At 50.4% G+C, this 23,829-nt stretch overlaps 1 protein-coding gene across 1 annotated transcript in view; it reads right to left on the bottom strand.

Moving 5' to 3' along the window:
• The window catches only part of KIAA1755 (KIAA1755 ortholog), a 35,238-nt gene extending 12,273 nt beyond the window's left edge, over positions 1-22,965 (bottom strand). Inside the window, exons 1-10 of the mRNA XM_004272979.3 lie at positions 22,951-22,965; positions 22,564-22,761; positions 17,565-18,903; positions 16,880-17,077; positions 9,127-9,250; positions 6,498-6,591; positions 5,510-5,593; positions 3,820-3,936; positions 2,005-2,103; positions 1,014-1,162 (exon numbers count right to left, since the gene is read on the bottom strand). Coding sequence (XP_004273027.1) covers positions 1,014-1,162; positions 2,005-2,103; positions 3,820-3,936; positions 5,510-5,593; positions 6,498-6,591; positions 9,127-9,250; positions 16,880-17,077; positions 17,565-18,903; positions 22,564-22,761; positions 22,951-22,965 — 2,417 coding nt within the window. The remainder of the gene's footprint in view (positions 1-1,013; positions 1,163-2,004; positions 2,104-3,819; positions 3,937-5,509; positions 5,594-6,497; positions 6,592-9,126; positions 9,251-16,879; positions 17,078-17,564; positions 18,904-22,563; positions 22,762-22,950) is intronic.
• Between the last annotated feature and the right edge of the window lie 864 nt (positions 22,966-23,829).

Raw genomic sequence — 23,829 nt, 5'->3', positions numbered from 1 at the left:
AAGGCAGTGCCAGCCCCACCAGGCTGTGTGAGGGGCAGTGAGGATAACTCCACACCGAGCACCAAGGTCCACTGCCGCCCAGCGCTCACATCAGCATGAATCTCTGTGGGCAGAGGTCAGGGTGGTGTGTTCAAGATTCTGGGCTAGGCTGCCTGGGTTCAAGTCTCAGCCCCACCACATCCCAGCTGTGTGGCCCTGGGCAAGTCACTTAACCTCTCTCTGAACCTCAGGCTCCTCCACTGTAAAATGAGGGTAATACTCGGAGCCCCTTCGTGGGTGGGAATTAACCACATTAATATTCTTAAAGCCCTCAGAACAATGCTGTGTTCACACTAAGTGCTGTTGAGAGGAGGAGGTTAAATAAATAAAATGTTCTTGGATTACGCAAACTTTGTAGTAGTGTTCATTCTAACAGAGATAAAATATATACAACTACCGGCTGATTTAATTCCTGACTTGCACCTCTCCTCCACCCCACTCTTAAATTTAAGAAAATTGGTTCTTTCTAGGAATGCGTATTTCTTGCTCTGTGGTTCTGTGACCCTGGCACAGCACGAGGTTCCCCTGGCCTCTGCCACGAAGGGTAGGGCAGTGCAGGGGTTAGTGCTCAGCTGGTCCGGCTGTTACTTCCCTTCGCTTAGCCTCAGGTATTTATCAGCCAGACAGGAGGATGTGAGCCTCACATGGTCTTTTGAGGAATAAGAGGTGGGCTCTTAAAGGGGCTCAGCCCAGTGTCTGGGTCAGAGAGCATCCCTGGTCCATGACAGTGACCAGAAATGGGGGTGCTGTCCTCTGATGCCTGGACTGAGGAGGGGCCGCAGAGAAGGGACTTGCCAAGGTATAGGCTGGGGGCCCGTGATCAGGCCTCAGTCCAGGATATGGGCCTGGCAAACACCCCATCCTGGGCATCTTCAGAGCCCACCCTATGTGTCCTCTCAGCGAAGTGACCCCAGCCCCGAGTCCTAGTCTGGGGAATAGGATGGGGCAGGGAAGGAAAAGCCTGGTGTCCGTACCTGATGTCTGGGTTGAAGTTCAGCCTGCTGCCTTCCTGTCGCAGCCTGGCCAGGGTGGCTCCGCCTTCCCGCTGGAGGCCCAACAGGCCTGGGTCCCTCAGCACAGCCTCCATCAGCTCCTTGGACTTGCTCAGACACCTGGAGGCCTCCTGCCAGGGTAGGGAGGTAGCCTGCGGCTCAATCCCCACTTTCCTTCTATAACCTTCCAGGGCTCCCCACACCCCAATCACGCCTGACTCCCCTAGTTTGGCGTTCAAGTTTCTACAGAAAGTCTCTCCTTTCTATCTCTAAAACATCTCCTCAAGCCGAGCTTCCTCTCATCACCGTGGCAACCTCACTGGTCCAAGCACCATCATCTCTTGCTGGGACGCCCATCCCAGCCTCTTTACTGATCTCTCTGTGGCACTCTGGCCCCCCCTGCAGTCTGTTCTCTGAATGAAAACCGGATGGATCTCAAAGTGCCAATCTGATCATCCCAGTGCCGCTGCTTAGAACTCTCCAGCGGCTTCTCTGCCCATTTAGAATCAAATCCCAACCCAACTCCTCCCTGATACAGCCCCGTGGATCCAGAAGATCCTCTCGTTCTATCCTCCCCTCCCCCACTCTGTTCCACACTGGCCTCCTTGCTCTTCCTGAACAGACCAAGCACAGACCAAGTCCCATGGCTCCGTCCCATCCTTCAAGGCTCAACTTCTATACCCTCCTTCCCCATTTTTCTCAATCTTACTTTCACAGCATTCAGCATCACTTGTAATGACATGTCCATTTCTGTTTATTTTTTAAATTATGACCTTTCGCACTGTACCATGAGCCCCACGAGGGCAGGGACAAGTCGATTTGCCCCAGGCTGGGTCTCCAGGCCGTGACACATGGTGACTGCCCAGTAAATATCGGTTGAATGAATGAATGAAAACAAAGCCCCTTCACTGAGCCCTTGGTCCATGAAATAAGGGATGTGGTGTGGTTTCCCCACCTCAGGCTCTTGTCTCACCTGCACCCCTCCAGGGGGGTCACCCTTCTCAAACTCCCTGATGGAAGCCTTTAGCAGCGAGGAGGCCTGGCGGAGGTCAGCAAGGAAAGGGTCCAGCTTCTGCAGGAAAGGAGGCCAGAGTGGGGATGTTAGCCTGGGCCAGTGGAGAGGGTGCCTCTCCCCTCCTCCCACCAGGAGGACACGCGGGTGGTGGTTCTCAAACTTTAGCTGCATCAGAATCCCCTGGAAAGTCAGTTATAAAGCAGGCTGCTGAGCCTTCCTCCTGAGTTTCTGGTTTAGTTTCTCTGGGGTGGGGCCTGAGAGTGTGCATTTCTAACAGGTTCCCAGGTGGCCCTGATGCTGCTGGTCCAGGGACCACAGTTTGAGAACCACTCATGCTGGGAATGAGAGAGAAAAAGAGAAGACAGGCCTGACCTACTCCCAGGCCTGTGGGAGAGGGAATGGTAGGAGGGGGTGAGAGGGCAGGGGTAGAGGACATCCTCTCCGGGTCCCACTTCAGCCCAGCTCCACCACTTACTATCTCTGAGGCCTTGGGCAAGTTTCTTAACCTCTTTGTGCCTCTACTTCCTCTTCTGCAAAATGGGATCATTTCCCCATTTCCTGCCTTAGAGGCTTACGGGAGGACTAAATGGGTTTATTTGTGCCAGGCACTTAGAATAGCACCGATATTCATCATCATTACCAGTTTTATATGCTGGCTCTATAGGTAAGATTTCATTTAAAGGGAAGGTTTTAAAGCAAAAATATAGTTCAAAGGCCCCTGGATTAATTGGAGGCCTCTGGAGAGGGGAACTGGGGGCCTGTGGGACAAATAGGAAAAGAGATTTTTTTCAGTATATACCCTTTTGTACCATTTGAATTTTGAACACAGGGTCTATTCAAAAATAGACCCAATCTTAAAAAGAAGAGGACCAGGCCGAAAGCAAATAAGCAAACAGCCGCGTTAGACTATAGACCAGTGGTTCTCCATGCGTGATGGTTGCGTACCCCAGGGGACATTTGGCAATGTCTGGAGACACTTTTGGTTGTCATAATTTGGAGGATGCTGTTGTCAGAGTGGGTAGGGGCCAAGGATGGTGCTAATCACATGACAGTGCACAAACAGCTCCCCCAGAAAAGAATTATCTGACCCCAAATGTGAATAGTGCCGCAGTCGGGCTGCCCTGGTCTAGAGAAAGCCCTGGGCGGGCAACTATGGGCACTGGTCCTGGTGCGGTTTAAGCCCATAAGCTCCTGTGTGTGACTGTGGAAGTTGTGCCCATCCTATGCATCCTCATGTGTTAAACTGGGCATGAGGTGCCCCCTCGCAGGGTTGCGGTGAGGAAGGATTGAGGTCACACAGGAAAGGAGCCCAGCCCTGGAAGTTTCCTTACTTCCTCCCTCTTACAGAAGGGAGCACATCTGCCTCCCTCACCAGACCCCAAGCTTCCCGAGTTTTGTGTGTCCACAAAGCAGATGTCTGTAAATGTATTTGCAGTTAACACTAACATCACTCTTAGCATGTGCCAGACACTCTTCTAAGCTCTTTACACACATGAACTCAAGCCTCACATCAGCCCCATTTCGTCACTGAGGAAGAGGGCTCCAAGAAGGTGTGTAACTTACCCAAGGTCACACAGCAGAGCTGGGATTGAAACCCAGGACTCCTGGCCCCAGAGCTTGAGCTCTTAGTCACTCCACTCTGCACCCTCATTGTAAACACTTGTTGAATGACTGTCTTTGAACCTGATAAGTTCAGTGGATCCATGGGGCAGGACGGTGAAGGGAGAAACAGAAGGGGTGAGGGTGGGGGGTGAAGGCTGTGATGGTAGATACCTGGAAGAATTGCACCCATTCACCGTGGCAGTAGGGGAAGGGGCCTTCCAGGGCCATGGGCAGCTGGCTGGGGTCCACGTGGCGGCTGAGGGCCTTCAGTGAGGTCAGCACCTCTACCTGCAGACAAAGAAGCAAGTCAGAAGGACCAGGGGACTCAATGTAGAGACAGATGCTTGAGAAGGTCCTGCCCAGACCCACGCCCCAGCACCACTGCACTTCCCATGGGTAAGACTGGCCTTGGCTTTAAGAGATGGTTTCTGGGCAAGGAATCTTCTCCGGAAACTCTGACAAATCAAAATTGAGAACCACACCCTGGGTAAGAAATGGCAAATAAACAGGATTCGTACTGCCACTGTCCTAGCCTGTGCCCGAGGCAGACATTAATCAATGACGGAACTCCTTCCTTCTGAGCTGGGCTCCTTCCCAGCACAGGTGTCCAGGCAATCAAACAAATAGACTGAAGCTGGCCCATGTCTTGTAACTTCTTTGTAATCATTGTACTGTTCTCTGGAGACCCATCAAGGTACTATCTTCTTGGGGTTGTTGAGAAAGGTCACCAAATCCTAACAGTATCCCCTAAGACGTGGAGCAGGGACTAGGTGACTGCATCTCCCCAGGCAGTGATGCTTGAGGCTTTATGCTATGAATGGCTCCAGATACCTAAGCTTGGGATGGGGAGAATTCTGTGGCGTTTTGGAGCCCATTTTTCATGCCTGGTATTTAAAGTGTGGTCCACGGACCAGCAGCACCAGCATGACTTAGGAACACGTTAGAATGCAGAATCCCAGCTCCCATCCAGAGCTACTTAATCAGAACCTGCACTTGGACAATCCCCAAGAAATTCATAGGCACCTAAAAGCTTGAAAAGTACATCTCTAGTTTACAATGTGCCTCTTTGTTAACCAGGAGGTAGAAGGAGACCTTTAGAATCATTTCCTGGGGCTTCCCTGGTGGTGCAGTGGTTGAGAGTCCGCCTGCCGATGCAGCGGACATGGGTTCGTGCCCCAGTCCGGGAAGATCCCACGTGCCGCGGAGCGGCTGCGCCCATGAGCCATGGCCGCTGAGCCTGCGTGTCCGGAGCCTGTGCTCCGCAACGGGAGAGGCCACAACAGTGAGAGGCCCGCGTACCGCAAAAAATATATATATAAATAAATAAAATAAAATAATTTCCTGAAACAGGGCAGAGGGCAGGGTGCCCACGCTCGTGACCGTGGTACATGGCAGTGATTAAAGGGAGCTGCAGTGTTCTTTCCCGTGAAGCCCTGAATCAACTTAGCATCTAAGTTGGAGATGCTGAGAGAAACTAGGGAGAGAGATACAGGAAGGGCAAGGTGAGGTGTGGAAACGGCCCCTCTAGCTTGCTGTATGGCCTTGGACCTCAGTTTCCCCATCTGAGAAGAAGGGAGGAGGGGTTGACAAGATGAAGCTTTCAAGTGGGTTTCATGCTGCGCGCAGCTCTCAATCACGTGGTCGTGCCCACCGGGAGCTGCTAGGGTTGCCAGGGAGAAATAATTCTGGGGCTGATTTGGCAATGCTTGCCATGGGGGCTGGGCAGTAGAGTTGTAGCATCCTGGACTCGTATCTAATGGACCTACCCTTGATTATTTCAGGGCCTCTCCTAGCTTGTGAATTCTGCCATTCTTCACCCCAGCTCAGCTCCAGCCCACCTACCCTCCGCCGCAGCCCTCACCTGGATGTCAGATGCCTCCAGCTGGAGAGCGGCCTCCTGCTCCCCCAGGAAGAGCACAGCACGGATGGAGGTTGGGACCAGAGTCTGTTGGAGAGAATCATTTCAGAGCTGATCCGCCTAGGCTTTCACTGAGCCTCCCGGCTAAGACGTAGGCAAATGGGCCACAGGGATGGGGTGAGGGTCCCCCATGGCTGGGACCCTTATGCGGTATGGAGGGCTTGGATCCGTATTTGGAGGGTGAGTCAAATGACTTATTGGGAGTCACTGGAAGTCAAGAGAACAGCAGGTCCAAGCTGGACTGCAAACTTCCCAGGTGCCCCACCCACTCTGGGTCTCAGTTTCCCCATCTGTAAAGGGAGAAGGACTTGGGCGTGGAGGTCATGAGGTGAGCATATGCCAAACTTCCATTTACGCTGCTGCCCATGCTGGTGAGTTAGCAATCTCTTCCCTCCCCCATTCTCAGTTCATTGGCTAAGCCTAAGCCAATCAGTATGTCACATTCCCCTGACACAGAGATCGGCTGATGGATGGACAGCTGAGCGAATCTGGGCTAAGGAGACACAAAGAAACTGAGACTTCTGGGAAAAGAATCACTCTTTCCTACCGGACTTAAATGAAAGCCCATATGAAGTTAGAGCTGCAGGGAACCACACTGCCACCAAGAGGGGGACCTGGCTGAGAAGGGCACTCTCCCAGGAGAATGGGGCCAGAAATAGGGAGATAGAAACCCGATCTTGGTGGCAATATTTGAGCCCCTGAATCAAGCCATACTTGAAGTTGGGTTTAACTCCCGGACAGTCGAGTCAGATAAACCAATGAATGACCTTTGTCTTTAAGCGTGGCTGGGCTGGGGTTTCTGTTATGTGCAGCTAAGACTCCCTACCTGGGTTCCTGGTCTCAGCTCTGAGCCTCTCAGGATCTGTGAATATCCTAAGGCCCCCGGTGCTCGCAAGACTTGCGAGGCTGAGGCTGTCCGCCTCCCACTCACCTGGGTGGCCTGCAAGGCACTGACCAGACCAGGATGTGGGGGCTGTTTCCTGGCATCAATCACGACCGCCAGCCCCTTGGTTTTATCTTCAGGCCTGTGGGTGGTAAACAGAATTGACAGTCTTGCTGGATGAACTAGGGCCCTCGAGGGGGAAGGACCTAGTGGAAGGTGAGGGAAACTGGCTGCTAGAAGCCTGGATTTACTGGTGAACTCTTCATCCCATGGGACAAAGTTCCAGTGCCTCCCTGTGCCCCTGACACACACCACTTCCAGGAAGCCCTCCATGATTCTTCTCCAGGCAGAGTCCGTTATTCCCTCTTCGGCACTCCCACAGTACCTCACACAGCTCTCTCTTACACCCTAATAATCATGAACTATAAGTTACTATCCCAGTTGCAGTAGGAGTCACCTAACCTTCATCCACCCCTTTTGTGTGGGCAGAAGGTTCACTTTGTTCAAGAATCCAATTCCCTCCATATAATCACGTCCCCCCTCTGCCAGGGGCTGGTTTCTGATTGGTTGAGGCCCACAGTAGACCCAATTCCCCTGGCCAATGATTGGTTTAGATAGGGAACATGTGACATTTTCTGGCCAATGAGCTGTGAGGGGATGTTTGCTGGGGGCTTTTGGGAAAGATATCCTCTCCGTAAAAAAGTTCTTACAAAGAGACATAAGGCAGAGATATAGACTGATACATTTCCTTAGCAGGTAAGACATTTTGAATTGGAATTAGTTACTTGCAGCCAAAACACCCTCATGGGTTCACAGTGCACTTTTCAGTGATTACCTTAGGATTTTCCAAAGTGGCCCAATTGCAGGACTTGTTAAAATACCAATTCCTCACCCCCACCCCCACTCCACCCCCCCCAAGAAATCTGTCCAGCAGGCTGGGGGTGGAGCCAGGGAGTCTATGCTTCCAAGTGCCCTGACCATTCAGCCAAGTTGGGAAAATAACCCCCAACGGCCTTCAAGCCTTACAACCACCCAGTTCACAGACGAAACCAGAGGTGGCCAGTGCGGGGGTGGAGCTATGGCAGTCACCCGGGCACGCTGTTTCACCTGTCTGGGAGGATAATAATCGTGCGGGCCTCAGGAGGCTGTGCTGAGGACTGATGGATTCATTACTGTAAAGTACTCAGGGACTGCGCAGAGTAACAGGCATGTCAATGTCTGCTGTCATCCCTATCCTGGGGGGGAAACTGAGGTACACGGCGGTGCTATAGCAGACAGTGAGAGGAGGCTCTCGGAGGTGAGGCCAGGGCTCCGACTTCGTGCTCCACACCTCACCTGCCTCTCGCTGTGCCCATGCTGGGAGAGAGGTTTATTTCCCCACCTACCTCCACTACCAGCCTGGATGCCCCTAGAGGTCAAGGCCCAATATAGGAGTATCTGGGTCCCTAGCATGGCCCAGCATGAAGTCTGGCCCAGGGCAGGTGCCCAGCAATGGAGTGGAGAAGCCAGCCCAGCATACGAGAACCCCATGCACAGTTCACGCTGCACCTCACCCCCACCTCTTGTGACCACGCTTGGTCCTCAGAGCCCACTTAGTCATCCCCCTTTTTCAGGGAAGCCTCAGAGAGGGGAGGTTACCTCCTACAGGTAACACAGCAAGTTGGTGGGATTCCAGCATTCTGTCTACCATGACACTTAGCACAGAATGGGGGTTTCCATCTCCTCCTCAGACCAGAAAAGCCACTCCACTTTGGACAAGAAGAAAAATCTCAGTGACCAGCAGGTGGTGGTGATGGCTCCTATGGGGTGGAGAAGGTTCCAAAGGGTTCCATCAGTCCCTCCACCCCCTACCCCAGCAGCAGAACCTCTAGGTTGGGATCTATAGCCACAGTCCCAAGCAAACACCACCTCTGAGACCGCTCTGGCTGGGGGCTGGGACTCAGAGGAAAGATGGTGCCTCTTCCCCAGCCAGTGAAACATGAAGTCCGAATGGGGGGGGTGGAGGGAAGGCGAGGTGTTAGAAATCAGCCTGGTCACTCATCACTCATTCATTCTTTTACTCTCTCACTTATTCATTCATTCATCCATTCACCTTTTCCTTCATTTGTTCAAAAATATTTATAATTCATATGCCAGCTCAATTATCACCTCCTCAGAGAAGCCTTCCCTGATTTCTCAATTGAAATTAGTTGCCCCCCCCACCCTCTTCTCACTCTACAACAGTGGCTCTCAAAATGTGTCCTCAGCCCAGCAGCATCAGCATCAGGAAACTTGTTAGAAATACATGTTCTCAGTCCTTATCCAGACTTAGTGAATCAGAAAAACTCTGGGGGTAGGGCCCAGCCATCTGTTTTTACAGACCTCTGGATGATTCTGATGCCTGTTGACTTTGAGAACCACTGATCTACAACATCCCTGTTTTCTTCACCACATTAACACCCCTGAGAGCTGCTTGTCCATGTCTGTTTCTTGCACACCATCCACCTCCCCCACCAGCCTGTGAACGCCCTGATGGCAGGGACCAAGTCTGTCCTGCTTTCCCCCCAGCATCTGGCTCAGGACCAGCTCTGGAAACAGATGACTGGCTGGAAGGATCTCTCCATCTGCTACCTGGTGCTGGGCTCTGGACTGAGAGGTCGAGGGGGGATGGGGTGGTCAGGCTAGCCCAGCCCCTTACCTGGGGATGGTGCACAGGTAGGAGAACAGCTTGGTGACCTCTGAGGCCGTGCACCATGGTGCCTCCCAGGGCCCCTTGGTGGTTGACACCAGAAGCAGGGGCCGCCCTGCCCTGTCTCGACCTCCTACAGGAGAAAGCACAAACACTGAGAATTTTGGTGGAGCCCCTCTACGGGAACCTGCTCTGTGGCCTCCAAGCCTTTGCCTGTACTGGTCCCTCTGCCTGGAATACCCTTTCTCTCCTCCCCCTGTGAACTCTGAACTCTTATTCATCCCTCAAGACCCAGCTCAAAAGCCACTTCCTCAGAAAAGTCATCCCTGAAACACTCCTCCATGCAGAGGCAGCCTCACCCTCCTCTGGTCACCCTCTGTACTGGGCACCCTGGGAAACGAAGCTCACGGAATGAGCTTTGGGGTCACACAGACATGGGTTTAAGTCCCAGCTTAAACCCATGTTTAAGGGACACACTGACTGGCTGTGTGCCCTTAGGCAAGTCAGTGTGTCTCTGAGTCTCAGTTTCGTCATCTGTTAAGTGGGGAGGATACAATACTGAACTTATGAAGGTATTTTGAAGACTAAATGAAACAGTTCCTGAGAAGCGCTTGACACAGGGCAAGGGCCTAATAAAAAGCAGTTGTTAGAACGATCATCATTTCTGTCCTCATCTCAGCCCCCCGTGTGCAGCCCGTGGCTGCCAGCTCACTATTTATTCTTGCTGACTTCCAGCCATGAGTTCTCCACCGACTATTTCCTGTTCCAGGAATCAGGACAGGGTGCTCCGTGTTCCCCACAGGGGTCAAGAGTCTGAGTCCCAGGGGGTCAGCACAGCCTGTCTACGCTGCGGGGAAGGGGAAGTACAGGGGGAAAGAGTCCCAGGCTTCTGGAAACTGAGCCTGTCCTGCACCCTGGGCTCGGAGCCCTGCCCCCCAGAGTCACCTCATTCAAGGCCACCCTGCGATGAGCAGGATCTACTGCATGTGGGTACAACCCTCCACAGTGTGTAAGTGTGTGAGACCCTATGTAGCTCATGAAGCCTTGGACAAACTTAACCACCTTCACAAGTGCTGCCTTACACAGGGGTGAAGCCATCTAGAGCATTCTTTCTTTCACATGTTTGAAAATGTTAAAATTTAAAAATTAAAAAATCTACATTTGTATATACATTTTATGCAAAAATATATACATTAATATATACATTTGTATATACACACAAATATATTTGTACATATATGTGCATATATATGTATATATATATTTTTATATCCTCTTGATATCATGGGTTTGATTTTTCCTAATATTCATTTATACTAAATTCCAAAAGGAAAACTTTTTGTTGGGGACAATATGGGAAATTTGAATATGAGCTGGGTATTGAGTAGTATTAGGAATTATTTTTAATTTTTTTAGGTGTGCTTAACGACACTGTGGTTATTAGGCAAAATGTCCTTGTAGTTAAGAGATGCACATTAAAATATTTACAGGTAAACTATGAAGATCTGTAATTTACTTTAAAATACTTCAGGGAAAAAAAAAGATGAAACATGCCAAAATGTTAAGATTTATTAAATCTGAGTAATGGGTATGTGGGTTTTCATTATCCTATAGTCGCTACTTTTCTCTATGTTTGAAATTATTCATAAAAGAAAGTTTTTAAAAAGTGAAATAATTAAACCATGAAAAAAATTACATAACTTGCAAAGTTAGAGATGTTTGCACATATTCCTCTGAAATCCTCTCAGAGCCATTGGGTCCCTCAGGTCAGGAAATGCTGCATTATGTCCCTGGGCCCATTTGATTGATGAGGAGACTGAGGCCTGGAGAGAGGAAGCAGCTTCCCCGTCTGCCACAGTACCCAACTTGCCAGTTAAGGTGGGGGTCATGCCTGATTCAGCCCTTGACCCTGGACCACACCGAGAGATGAGCTTTTGTCTGCTGTATTGGAGCTCAATCACAGTTCCAGTGGTGCTACTCCCCTGCTCTAGAACCTTCCATGGCTCCTCATGGCCTCATGCAGAAAGCACAGATTTCTCAACCTGGCACTTAAGTCTCCCCAGGATCTGCACACTCTTCCAGCCTCATTTCATATACTTTGGGTTTTGACCTGAATTGTGTCTTCTCCCCCCAAATTCATATATCGAAATCTTAACCCCCTAATACCTCAAAATGTGACTGCATTTGGAGATAAGGTCTTTAAAGAGGTGATTACGTTAAAATGAGGCCATTAGGGTGGGCCCTAATCTAATATGACTGGTGTCCTTATAAGAAGAGGAAATTTGGACACAGACACACATTGGGAAGACCATGTGAGGACACAGGGAGAAGATGGCCATCTACAAGCCAAGGAGAGAGGCTCAGAAGAAACCAGCCCTGCCAACACCTTGATCTTGGACCTCTAGCCTCCAGAACTGTGAAAAAATAAATTCCTGTTGTTTAAGCCCGCCAGTCTATGACACTTTGTTAGGGCGGCTCTAGCAGACTAATACACTATGTCTCTCCTTGTCACCAATGGCTCAGCTGGAATGGGTCATCTGTCACTGCGTAAATTAGCCTGACCCTTTCCCACCTCCCCACCTTTGTTCACACTGTTCCTTCTGCCAGAGGTTCCCTTCCCTGTCCCCTCTCCATCTGGTGAAACTCTCCCCAGCTTTCAAAGTCCAGCTGAGATGCCACCTCCTCCAGGAAGACATCCTCCCTGCCCTCTAGAGAGACCTTTCTCCCACCCCAGGTTCCCCCAGCAAACCTAGGCCTCTTTTAGATCCTGCAAGACTGAGGGCTCCTTAAGGGTGTTCACTGGCTCAAACTCTTTATATCCCAGTGCTCAGCACAGGACAGGAGCCAATAATCAATGTCAGGAATTGACCAATGAATAAATGGTCAGAGTGGGGCCTCTCAAACTTTGTTGTGCTAGGGATCTTGCTACAATGCACACTGTGGTCCAGCAAGCCTGAGATTCTTCATCTCTCTCTAGCTCCATGTGATGCTGATGTATCTGATCCCCAGACCACACTTAGAGTAGCAAAGGGTTCAAGCACTCAGGACATTCCATACTGGGACACAGTGACCAGTTCAAGTGTCTGGTCCCCCCGCCAAGCTCTGCCTGGCACAGGGCTCTGCACACAGCCAGGGCCGGCTGAGCACGCAAGATGCCGTCTGAGTGCACTGCAGTGATGGACAGCTGTCCACCTGATCTGCTTACACCTGGAAGGCCCCCTTGCCCCAGATGCTACCCCGTCTGACAGCTGGTGCCAGGAATACCATCGTTAGCGCCTCAGAGCCTGGCTGGAAGCTGCGCTGTTCACATTGGGTTATGATCTCAGGAAGAAATGGAGACAGCAGGTTGGGAGGTGGTGGGTGGTGTTACCCAAAGGCACTGAAAAACTTGTTGTACCTTCTAAAGCACTCCCTCCAAGTCTTGGGGTGGGGGGAATGCTAGTAATTTAACTGGCAAGCAATTTTAAAATATTGAAATATACATTTTTATATGAAAGTGTAAATATAATTCTTAATTATAAGAATTATAATAATGTATAGAAATTTTAAAGACAAAGATTTTAAAGATATGTACAGAGCAACTGAAAGCTCAGGGTGAGGTCTCAACCCCTGGGACCCTGTTCCCTCTCTTCTGCATCAGGGGCTTTTTGTGAAAAGCCCTCTCCAGAGGCTCTGTGCCTGTGGTTGGCAGACTCATGGCTCCAGAGATGTCCATTCTGGAATCCCCAGAGCCATGGATGTGCTAGCTTACCTGGCAAAGGGACTTCGCAGATGTCACTAAGGTAGGACCTTGAGATGGGGGAGATAATCTAGGCCTAGATTATCTAAGTGGGCCCAATCGAATCACATGATCCTTAAAAGTAGAGGCCCTTTCCTGGCTTCAGCCAGTCCGAGAAAGATATCAAGATAGATGAAGGGTCAGAGGGATGTGCTGTTGCTGGATGTGAAGGTGAAGGAAGGGACCACAAGCCAAGGAAGGTAGGCAGCTTCTAAAAGCTGGAAAAGACAAGGTATGGATTCTCCCCTAGAGTATCCAGAAAAGAACACAGTCCACTGACACCTTGATCTCAGCCCAGCGAGATCTGGGCTTTCTAACCTATAGAGCTGTAAGATATTACATTTATGTTTTTTAAAGCCACTGAGTTTCTGGTAATTTGCTATGACCACAATTGGAAAGGAATATGTAACTCCCACCCTCAGAATGGGAGCAGTCATTCACACCTTAGTGCTGATTAGTCTCTTTCCGGAGAACAGATCTTTGTGGAAAGTTTGGAGCTGAAGAGACCTGAGGAGAAGAAAGGAGGCAAGGAGGTGAGGGAAAGATCCTAATAGGGAGCCTGGGATGCCTGCTTCACACGGACTGGCCTGGAGCAGATCTTGATCTTGGAGCACAGACTTTGGGGACTGTTTCCGCTACAAGGAAACTCCAATGGAAGCAAAGAGACCAGTGAGGATACTACTGTAATAGGCAAGCAACTATGCTGGTTTGGCCCTGGGTGGTGTGAAGTCATCAAATTCTGTATATAATTTGATGGAAGAGTTGACAGGACTTGCTAACAAATTGGATGTAGGGTGTAAGAGAAAATCCTCCAGGATCTAGTGTTCTAGGAAAGATTACAAGGCTGGGAAGGGTACAGGGGGGTGTGAAATCAGGAGTCCATCTTTGGTCATGTTAAGTTAGAGATGCCTGTTAGACATCTAAGTAGAAACATCAAGTACACGGATGGATAGATGAGTATGGAGTTCATGGGCAGAGTCCAGGCTGGAAAAATAAATGTGGGGGTTATCAGTGTAGAGACAACACTTAAAACAAATATTCACCAGTGAGATGGGATGAGATCGCCAAGGAAGTGAGTCTGGGGGAGAGGAGAAGGGGTCCAAGGACTGAACTTTGGGGAGCCTCCAAGGTTTCCAGGTTGAGACATGAGGAGGAGGCAGCAAAGGAGGCTGAGAAGCTGTGGCCGGTGAAATAGGAAGAAACCCAGGTGAGAGTAAAGATTGAAAGACAAGTTGAGAAGGCCTTTCAGTAAGGAGGGAGCAGTCATCTGTGTCAAATGCTGCTGATGGGTCAAGGATGATGAGGACTGAGAATTGACGATTGGATCTAGAAACATGGAAGTCATTGGTGACCTTGAAAAGACCTGCTCCAATGTCAAGGTGGAGCAAATACTCTGATTAGAGTGAGTTGAAGAGAGACTAAGAGGAGAGGAGGTACTGAGACACGGAGCACAGACAACTCCTATGTGGGGTTTTGATGTAAAAGAAAGATGAGAATAGGGGCCTAGAATGGGTCATTCCAAGCTGGGCATGCTCCTGTGCTGATGGAAATGGTCCAATGGAGAGGAGGAAAGGTGATTATGTAGAGAAGAGAGGAGAATCTTGCCAGAGGGATGTCTTTGAGTAGGTGGGGAGGTGTAGTGCACCACTGGAGGGATTGTTCCCTGTATCTGGAATAGGATGCTGAGGGGGTGGGTACCGATGCAGGTAGGTAGCTAAATGGGGTGGCAGGAGTTTGTGGACTTCCTTTTGATTGTTTCTACTTGCTCAGTGAAACAAGAAGGAAGGTCATCAGCTGAGAGTAAGGCTGAGGGAGATGGTGGTGAAGGTCAGAGGAGGGAGCAGGTGTGAAATCGTCATTCAGGAAGGACAGTGGGGGCACCTTTCAAGACTCTGGAAGAGTAACAGGATCCATGGGCACCAGTGGTACCCACTGGAGGCCAGTGATCAGGAATCAAATGGGCAACCAGTCGGTGTGGTTATGCGGACTTTCTGGCTTCGTTCAGCTGTAAAGGTGCAAGGCGGGAAAGCAGGCAGAGAGTTGGATTTAACTGAGGTTGGGATTTCTCCAGGAAAGTACGAAGGCAGAAGAGAAAGGCAAGGGAGATAAGAGTGTTTAAAAGGAAGTGGGGACATGATGGAGGGTGGGGAGGGACAGTGAAAGGGTGGTTGGATCAATGGGTTGAGAGTTCTGGGGGACAAAAGGGCTATTAAAATTGAGGTAATGTGCGATCTGGGAAGAGAGACATTGTAATGAGGGAGGGAGCAGTGAGTTATGGGGGACGGCCGTGGGAGGAGTAGCTGGGGTAATGAGGACAAGATCGCTGATGAAGAGGAGGTCGAGGAAGGGAATGGAAAGAACGTCCATGTGGAGAATGTTCATTCACTCCGATATTTTTGAGCAGCGACTATGTGCCAGGCACTGTTCGGGCACTTGGGACCCATCAGTATATGTTGCAAGCCAAACAAATTACAAGAGAGTAATTGTGGAAAGAGTGACAGCGAGTCAAGTCCAATCTGCTTCCTCTCCTTCTCCTCTTACACAAGGAGGAGCATGAGGCTCAGAGACGGCAAGTGACTCTTCCAAGGTCACACAGGGAGCTAGGGGTAGAGCTGGAACTGGAATGAAGGTCTCCAGCCTCTAAGAACAGGGACTTTGACGTATAAAACCTGAGCTCCTGTAACATGACAGCCCTAAAAGGATCGTGAGATTCTGTGTACATTAATATGGGAATAAACAGCATGAGCTTCAACAATGATGACCAAGAAGATGACAGACGATGCTCCCCAGGAGCTTCGAAATGACAGAGCAATGTCCCCACAGACGTGTCCTGCAGAGATTTAGAAGTCTATGAAGTAAAAGAGAATTGCAGAACAGTCAGTTCCCAGAAAGCACAGTGGTTTCTCTTGCTGCCAGGACTTTGCACATGCTGTTCCCTCAGCTTGGAACACCATTCCCACCACTTTACACGGATAACACCTACTCATACTACAGGACTGAGCTTCACATTACTTCCTCCACCCCAAGCCTGGGCCAGGGGCCTCATCTGTCCTCCCACAGCCCCCTGTACTGCCCCACAGTCACAATTTCTTTACACTGTATTGTAATAACCTGTTGAATTTTCTCCACCACTAGAATATAGGCTTCCTGAGGGCAGGCTTTGTTCCCTGCTGAATCCTCAGTGCTAAGCCCAGGGCGTGGCACACAGTGGTGCTCAATAAATATTAATTGCAAAGATGAATAAATATTAAACAGGAGTGATAATGCTCTCAGTATTGGATGATGTTAATGCCCAACCGGACCCCTTCATCAGGCCAGAGCACCCATCCCCCAGAGACTGTAATTATTGGCTGTAAATTGGCTTAGAGGTGCCCCCTTGTCTGAAGAATTGCCCTCGGCTGAACTGGATCATGGGCTCACCTGCATCCCCATCCCAGGATCAGGCTGCTGTTGATGACTGACAGATCCAGGGGTACGAAAGTCAGCCCCTGAACCTTAAGATGGAACCATCTCTGTGATGGAATTCATGCTCCAGGAACCGCCCCCCCATCCCCCATCCCCCGCCCCGGGGAATCAGGCCACATGCAGGCTTAGCTCCTCCCTTGCCCTGCCTTGCTTCCCTTACTCCCCTTCCCCTGAGAGCAACCCTCAGTAAAATAAATCACTTTTTCACGGATCCCTGTCTTAGGCTCTGCTTCTAGGGAACCTGACCTAAGATGGCCATCCACCTTGATGGCCTCGCTGAAAGTAGGATGGAAGGATGGATGGATGGATGGATTGCTAGAAACTGCTTTAACCTCCTTCATTGGAAACTTATGGAATCTGAGTCCCAGGGAGGCTTGATCCAGCACACAGGCCTCTAGGACTTTCCCTGCCTCCCCTATACCCACCCGCATCTGAGGGTACTCAGGGACCCCAGCCCCATTCCCCATCCCCACAGCTCTCTCCCCTCCACCTCCACTTGCCCCTACAATCCCTGAGGACCTGGCAGGCATGCTATCCTGGAATGGAAGATGTCCATGCTCAGAGCCCCAAACCTGGGCTCGGGCCCTGGGGGCTCCTCCTTCAGAGCGGGGCCTTTTTCTGCAGGGCCTTCAGAAGCTTCTGGGAAGCCAGCCTTTTCCTCGGTCAGTGGGTCTGAGTCAGCGTCTGGGCCAGATGTTTTGGTCTGAGTTGTTCCAGCTGGAGAAAAAAAACAACAAAGAGTGTTAAGCAGAAGATGGATTTTCCCAGGGAAAATGTTTTCTTTTTCACATTCTAATAGTAACAGCTTACAATATTGATCTCCTTCTATGGGGCAGGCATTGTGCTAAGCTCCTTAATTCTGGTGTGTCTTTGACCCTCAAAACAACTTGAGGAGGCAGACAGATCCCCATTGTATAGACAGGGACACCTGGACTTAGAGAGGTTATGTCCTCGATCAAGGTCACCCAGCCAGTGCGTGGCCAAGTTGGGGTGTAGACTCAGGCCATCTCAACACAATCACAGAACCTTGCTCAATTCCAGGCCCATGAGACCTCAAGCCTTTTGACATGCCACCCCATGCTCTAAATCCCTGAGACTGAGCCAGCCCAGGTGGGTCTCTGCCCCTGACAGCCTGTGCCACCTTGTCACCTGATCACATGCAGAGAACAGTTCCCCTGTCCAGCTGAGTGAGTGGGCAACTTACCTTTCCCCAAGCACTTGCCTCGGTTGGGTTTGGGAGAGTAGAGTGAACACAAGACTTTCCAGGGCCCGTCATGCTGGAACGAGGCTTTCTCCTGAGTCACAGGGCCTTGCCTCTGCCACTTTAAGAAAGAGAATTTGAGCCCAGGAGTGGGGGAAGTGTTTTGACAGGGCCTGGCCACAGGCTTGGGAAGTCTCGCATTTTCCTGTTGGGTCCTCTCTTCCATCTTGGTTGCAGGGGCTGGAGAAGCAGGAGGGGAAGCTGGGCGCAGCTGGGCAGAGGTTGCTTGTTTTGGTCCCGGATTGAGCTGGACTATATTCTCTGAGTCTCCCAGAGGTCCCTGTGTCTTGGAGGGAGCTGACTCTTCTGAGACACCTGGCCCGAGGCCAGAGGCACCATGCAGTGGGTTTACAAGGACGCTGAGGTAGGGCTCTTGGGGCTGGTGTTCTGAGTCTTGGGTGGGAACTTTATGATTAACCTTTCTCCTCAAGTCGCAAACACAGGGTTTCTCCCCCGAACTTGCTGGCTTCTCACAAGTCCATTTTTCCAAGGAAGGCCCCCCATTGGCCCCTGAGAGAGGCAGTATCCTTTGAGAGAAAGGGATTTCCTTAGTTCCAGATAGCTCCTCCTGTGCGCCAAAAGGAAACCCACTGGATGTCTCCACCTCCTTACTGGGAGACCCTCCTTGGTTCTCTTGGGAAAAGTCCAGGAGAGCCACATAATCTCCCTCCAAGTCCTGGCTGGCCACTTCGTCCACCCCGAAGCCCACCTCCCCAGGCCCAGCTTGCTCCACTTTGATGAGTCCTGGATACTTGTCCCCATGTGTCCTGCCCTTGCCCTTGGCCAAACTCTGGGCAAGCAGCACCTGGCTGCCTGGGGACCTGGCCTGGTGCAGCTCTTGGGGGCTGTTCAAATCCAGTGCCTCTAATTGAAGGGATCTCCAGGCTGGGGAGAGGACATTTACTGCGTGGGGTCTGTCATCCACAAACTCTGGGCTGGTTATTTTGGTCCAGGGCACAGGGGCAATCCCGTCTTCTGAAGCTACCAGGCAGTTGTGTAGGGGACTGCCCTCAAGGTCACTGTTGATGGCCTCCAGCCAGGCTTGGGTGAAAAGTATAGGGTAGGATGACTCAGGAACAGGCTTCATGTCCACTGTGTGGAGGTCCACAGAGAGGCACTTGATCATGATGCAGACGGACTGCTCCTCCCGGGGCTCAACTTGGAGGTAGAAGTCACCTTGGCGCAATAAGAGGGGATTGAGGGATGCCAGGTGGACCACAACCTCATCCCGCAGGCACAGAGGCCAGCCTTCATGCAGGAAGAGGTGGTGTGAGTAGGGGGTCTGCAAAGAGAAGGGGCTGGCATCAGAGAACCTGGCCCTGAAAACCCCGCCCACGGGTTTGCTTCCTTCCCTCTCCCAGAAGGAACCCTGAACGGGTCGGGGACTCAGGTGAGGCAAGAAAGGTGCCTAGGACACAGCATCCAAGGAGGCTCCACTCTCAGCATCCTGCAAGTCACACAGCCCCAAGAGGCAGCGCCTCCTTCAATGTTGTGTCTCCCACGCCTCTTGCTCACCTTAGTCCTGGCCCTGACCTTGAAAATACTTGCTAGCCTACTGGGCCAAAGGAGAAAAGCTCTGAGTGCCAGGCGCCAGTTAGCAAGCACCTTTCCCACGAGGATCGTCCTGCTGGCTCCCTTCTCCTCTCCACCTATCAAAACTTCTCTCAAGCCAGCTCAAGCTAAACCCTCCCCTTTAGGGCCAGGGAGACATGGCTTCCAAGGTCTGAATCACTAATCTGTGCAAATGACTTAACTTCTTTGAGTCTCAATTTCCCTATTTGCAAATAGGAATAATGATACATAGTGGTATTATTGGGTTGGTATGAGGATCAAGTTAGATTATAAATACATTTATGTTTTTTTAAAAACCAACACAATGCATAACATATAATAAGTAGACGTTCAATAAATATTATTTCCCTCTCCCTTTGACAATATTTACCTTTTGAAAAACTGTAGGATTTTCAATCTTTAAAAAACGTTACGTACTGCCTTTATTCCATTCTCTAATTTGTAAAGTAGAGAGATTACAGAGTGAAGTAGAAACACTACTAAGTGAGAAGTTAGGAAATCTGACCCTGCCACAAACTTGCTGGATGGCCCTGAAAAATCATTCTGCTCTTCTGGGTCTGAAAGTCAGACCCAGAATATTTATCTGTTTGTTTATTATTTATTTATTTCCCATTAGCAGTTAACAACACGGCAGGTGAGGCTAAACAATAAAAAAAATTTAAACAGAGGGTGCCAGCAATTCTCTACACAGGTAGACACAGCAAGTCATCCTGGGGCCTCTCCAGGGGGCTGTCAGGGCTGTGCAGACCCAGTGTTCAACAGTGACACCACGTGGCAACAACAGAAACGACAGCTCCACCAGACTGCCAACAGGTCTTTCTCTACCTGACTTTTGGAAGAGTCTGATCTGATTCCTACAGATTGAATAAGCCCTGGATAATCTCATATAATTTGCATGTGTATATAGGAGACCTCCAGGGGGTGACACTAAACTTCCTGTTAATTAAGCAGGTGCTTCCTGGAATTATTAATTGGGGAAATAATGTGATCTGACCATACTTGTACCTACCATGTTGATAAAACAGTTCATTTCAGTTACACTGCAGATTCGGCTGTCTCCAAGAAGCTTCATATCCATAAACCCCACGAGTCTGTGTTACTCCAGCCTTTCCACATAGCCTTCTGCTGTTTACAACATCCTTTCCGTCACCTTCTCAGTGAACGAGATGAAACAGTCCAGAGGTATTTTGCAAATAGCAAAGCACCATAGAAATGACTGTTACGATCATCTTATTTGACACTCAGTAACTCAGTGGTGCAGGCAGTTCAGGAAAGTTCCTCAACTTTACAGATGAGGAAACCGAGGCTAAAGAATTGCCTCATGGTCACACAGCTGAAAAGTAGCGAAAGCAGGACTTGTGCCTAGACTTTCACATTTGGAGTCGGCTGTATCTGTCCTTAGTCCCTCCAGACCTCATTGATGGTGGCTGTCTGTCTGGGTGCTGGTGGTTATAAAGGCAGACTTTGAGGCTGGCCCATTCTTATTTCAGAGGGAGAAAGGAGACAGTGGGAAAGTAACAGCCAGCAGCTACTGAGCAATTACTTCATGCCAGGCTCTGGGCTAAGCTGTGTGTATCATCTCAGTGAGGTACATACATCCTGTGTTATTAACATTCCCACTTCCTACATAAGAAAACTGAAGCTCAGAGAGGTGACATAGATCCCCCAACTTCATAGTGATGGAGACTGGATTTGAACTTGGGGCATCTGACTCCTGAGGGCATACATGAATCCCACGCTACTACCCCCTGCTCTGAGACGACACGAATTCACCTATAATTACGATTAAAGTTAAAGATAATTGGAAATAAAGAAATCTAAATGTTGTGACCCTTGTCCCTAGAAGAAATGGGGAAAGAGACAGTGCAAATGCAGTTTTAATGGCGAAATAAAGGAAGCAGGCAGTTGTACAGCTTGTCAGGGAGAAGAAATAAGGATGGGGAGGATATGGCTTAAATGATGTCAACATGGATATGTGGAAATTGGCTGCAATGTTTCAGTGAGACTCTTCCTTCTCCTAAAAGAACAGCAAATGTGTATGGAGCTATTTCTGTGTGTCAGGCACTGTGCTAAGTAGCTTAAATGAATGATCTATTTCCTTCCAGTTCCAACCATCTCTAATTCTGGCTCCTAAGCCTGAACTTTTAGCTGCTACATTCAATTTCTTTCTATCACTGAAATGACGCACACGGTCCCTCTGCTTATCTGTCCTCCTGATGTGCCAGGTCCCCGACAGGCATGAGCAACTCAGGAAAGGCTAGTAGGACCTAAGATGCTGTTAGCGATTCTTGACGCTGGGGCAGTAGGGGTGGGCACTGAATAACAGAAGAGTAGGGCAGAGTCAGCAACTCTGTGAAGGGTGTGGGTGAGTTCTAGCAGTGGACATCTGAGGCTTTGGTCTCCAAAGGCCTCTCCCCACCCTTTCTTAAAACAGTCTCCACCCTCTGAGCTTAGAGGTAGGCGTATGACTCAAGCGTGGCCAATCCTGGTATCCCATTCCTCTGGCTGCAATAATTGGTCCAAGCATGGACACAGGATCCAAGCCTGGCCAATCCTGGTACCCCATTCCTCTTGCCACAGTGATTGGTCCAAGCAGGGACACAGGAGCCGAGCCTGGCCAATCAGGATCCTTCCTTGTGATTTTTCTATCTGCAGCCGATGGGGAGGAGTTCATTTTCCTCTCCAGAGTAGGATTTTGATCCTAGTGCTGCCCTGGGCTCCAGCCTTGGGAAACACCTAGCCTGTAAGCATGATTCTGGCAAGCAGTAGAAGCAGAGACAAGAGACAGAAAGAGTCCTGGAGGAGTTTGATCAGCAGAACATCTCGGGCCTTGGTCCGAATCACCCTGTCCTGGTCTGAGTAAGGATCTGTCATTTGCAGCGAGTGAGTCCTGCCTAAAACACTTTTCTTTTCCCTTTGCCTCAGGAGAGGCCTCCCTGAGATCTGGGTTGAAGGAGTCTCCAGGGAAGAAAGTGAGAGTCCTGATGCCACAAGGGCTCCAGGGAAGGTCTAGGACATTCTCTACTATTTCCATTGGAGCTGCAGCACTTCAGCCAATACAGCCAGGTGATGCCCACAGTGCCAGCTCCTGGGGGCCAGAGAACCACAAGGCTGGCCTCCCTCCCTGTTAGTCAAAGCGCAAACGTGATTGACTCCTAGATGTCAGAGCGTAAAGGGCCAAGTGACCTTCCTGTCCATTTGTGGGGCTGAAGTGTTTTTTGGAGAAAGCAATGACACCTGAAAGCCATCCCACGTCCCCAGTTCATGCCCTTCAACAACACACTCGCCAGCCCACCTCCTTCTCTGCTCACCTCCAGCCCCTGGCCTTCTGGGAGAGCTTGTCCCCTGGTCCCACATCCCTCTGACTTACACAGGCTGCTTCGCGCACTTGTTCACACAGGCGCTTGGCAGGGATCAGGAAATCCAGGAGGAAGTTCAGTCCATCGCCCCGGAAGTCAGAATCCAGGAGACGGAACACCTGACCCAGGATGGTGGGTGCTGTGGCCTCAAAAGGGGGATAGAGGCCCGCCAGGGCATGCTGGATGGCGGCATCCAAGGAGGGGGGGTCCTGTGGGGGACAGGAGGAGAGGATGAAAAGTGACAGTAGCGATAATAATAAGGGTAGGGGCCACTTCCTCTGACCTTCCTGACCTCAGATAACTAAGGCTCCTGCTAACTCTGAACTCCTCTGCGACACCCTCCCACTCACACACCCCCTTCAGCCACATTGGCCTTCTTTCCTTTTCTTCAAACATACCAGGCACAATCCCATCTCAGGGCCTTTGCACTGGCTGCTCCCTCTGCCTAGAATACTCCTCCTTAAGACATCCTCACTCCCTCACCTCCTGCAGATCTTTGCTCAAATGTCATCTGCTGATCCAAGGTGGAGTAGAGGAACAGGGGAAGGCACCCAGGTCAGGGCCAGAGGGAAAGGAGAGGTCAGCATCCCCAAATGTCGCCACCTGGCTGACCTGCAGACCTACACACCTGCAGTTTGAAGCTGAGCTACCAGCGAAGCCCAGCTTAGATGAGACAAGTCCCAGTCCACATGCAGACACATGAGTGATCATGAGTGATTGCTGTTTTATACCACTCAGTTGGGGTGGTTTATTACACAGCAGTAACTAACTGATACAAGTTGATACGATTGATGCGAGCTCCATCTTCATCCATCCAGGATGCCTCCTCTAGATGTTTACGGGGCACAGACCATCAATACATAAATCTAACTCAATACCCTCCTAAGCTTACCCTTCCCCCCACATCCCTACCTTAGTGATTGCCTCCCCATCCAGTCAGACTCCTAAACCAGAAATCTGTTCATCATCCCGCCCCTTCCTCCTGCCTCCCCTGCCCACAGACAACCCTCACCACATCCTATACAGTCTTCTCCCCTCCATCAGCTCACCAGCCCACTCTCTCTGCTCCGTTCGCCTGCCCCGCCCAGATCCAGGCCCCCATCACCTCTTCCACCGAATCACCTCCTCACTGTTTTCCCTTCTCTAGTCTCCCTCCTCTCCAGCATTTCTCCACCAGGACCCCAGGGTGATCTTTCTCAAATGCAAATCTGGCCTTGTCAGTCTCCTGCTCAGAGGTTCCACACTGCCTTCAGAAAGCACCTGGCCACACCTCCAGC

The sequence above is a fragment of the Orcinus orca genome, chromosome 16, assembly GCF_937001465.1.
Source record: "Orcinus orca chromosome 16, mOrcOrc1.1, whole genome shotgun sequence".
NCBI classification, from domain to species: Eukaryota; Metazoa; Chordata; class Mammalia; order Artiodactyla; family Delphinidae; genus Orcinus; species Orcinus orca.
This window is presented reverse-complemented; position numbering and strand designations above follow the sequence as displayed.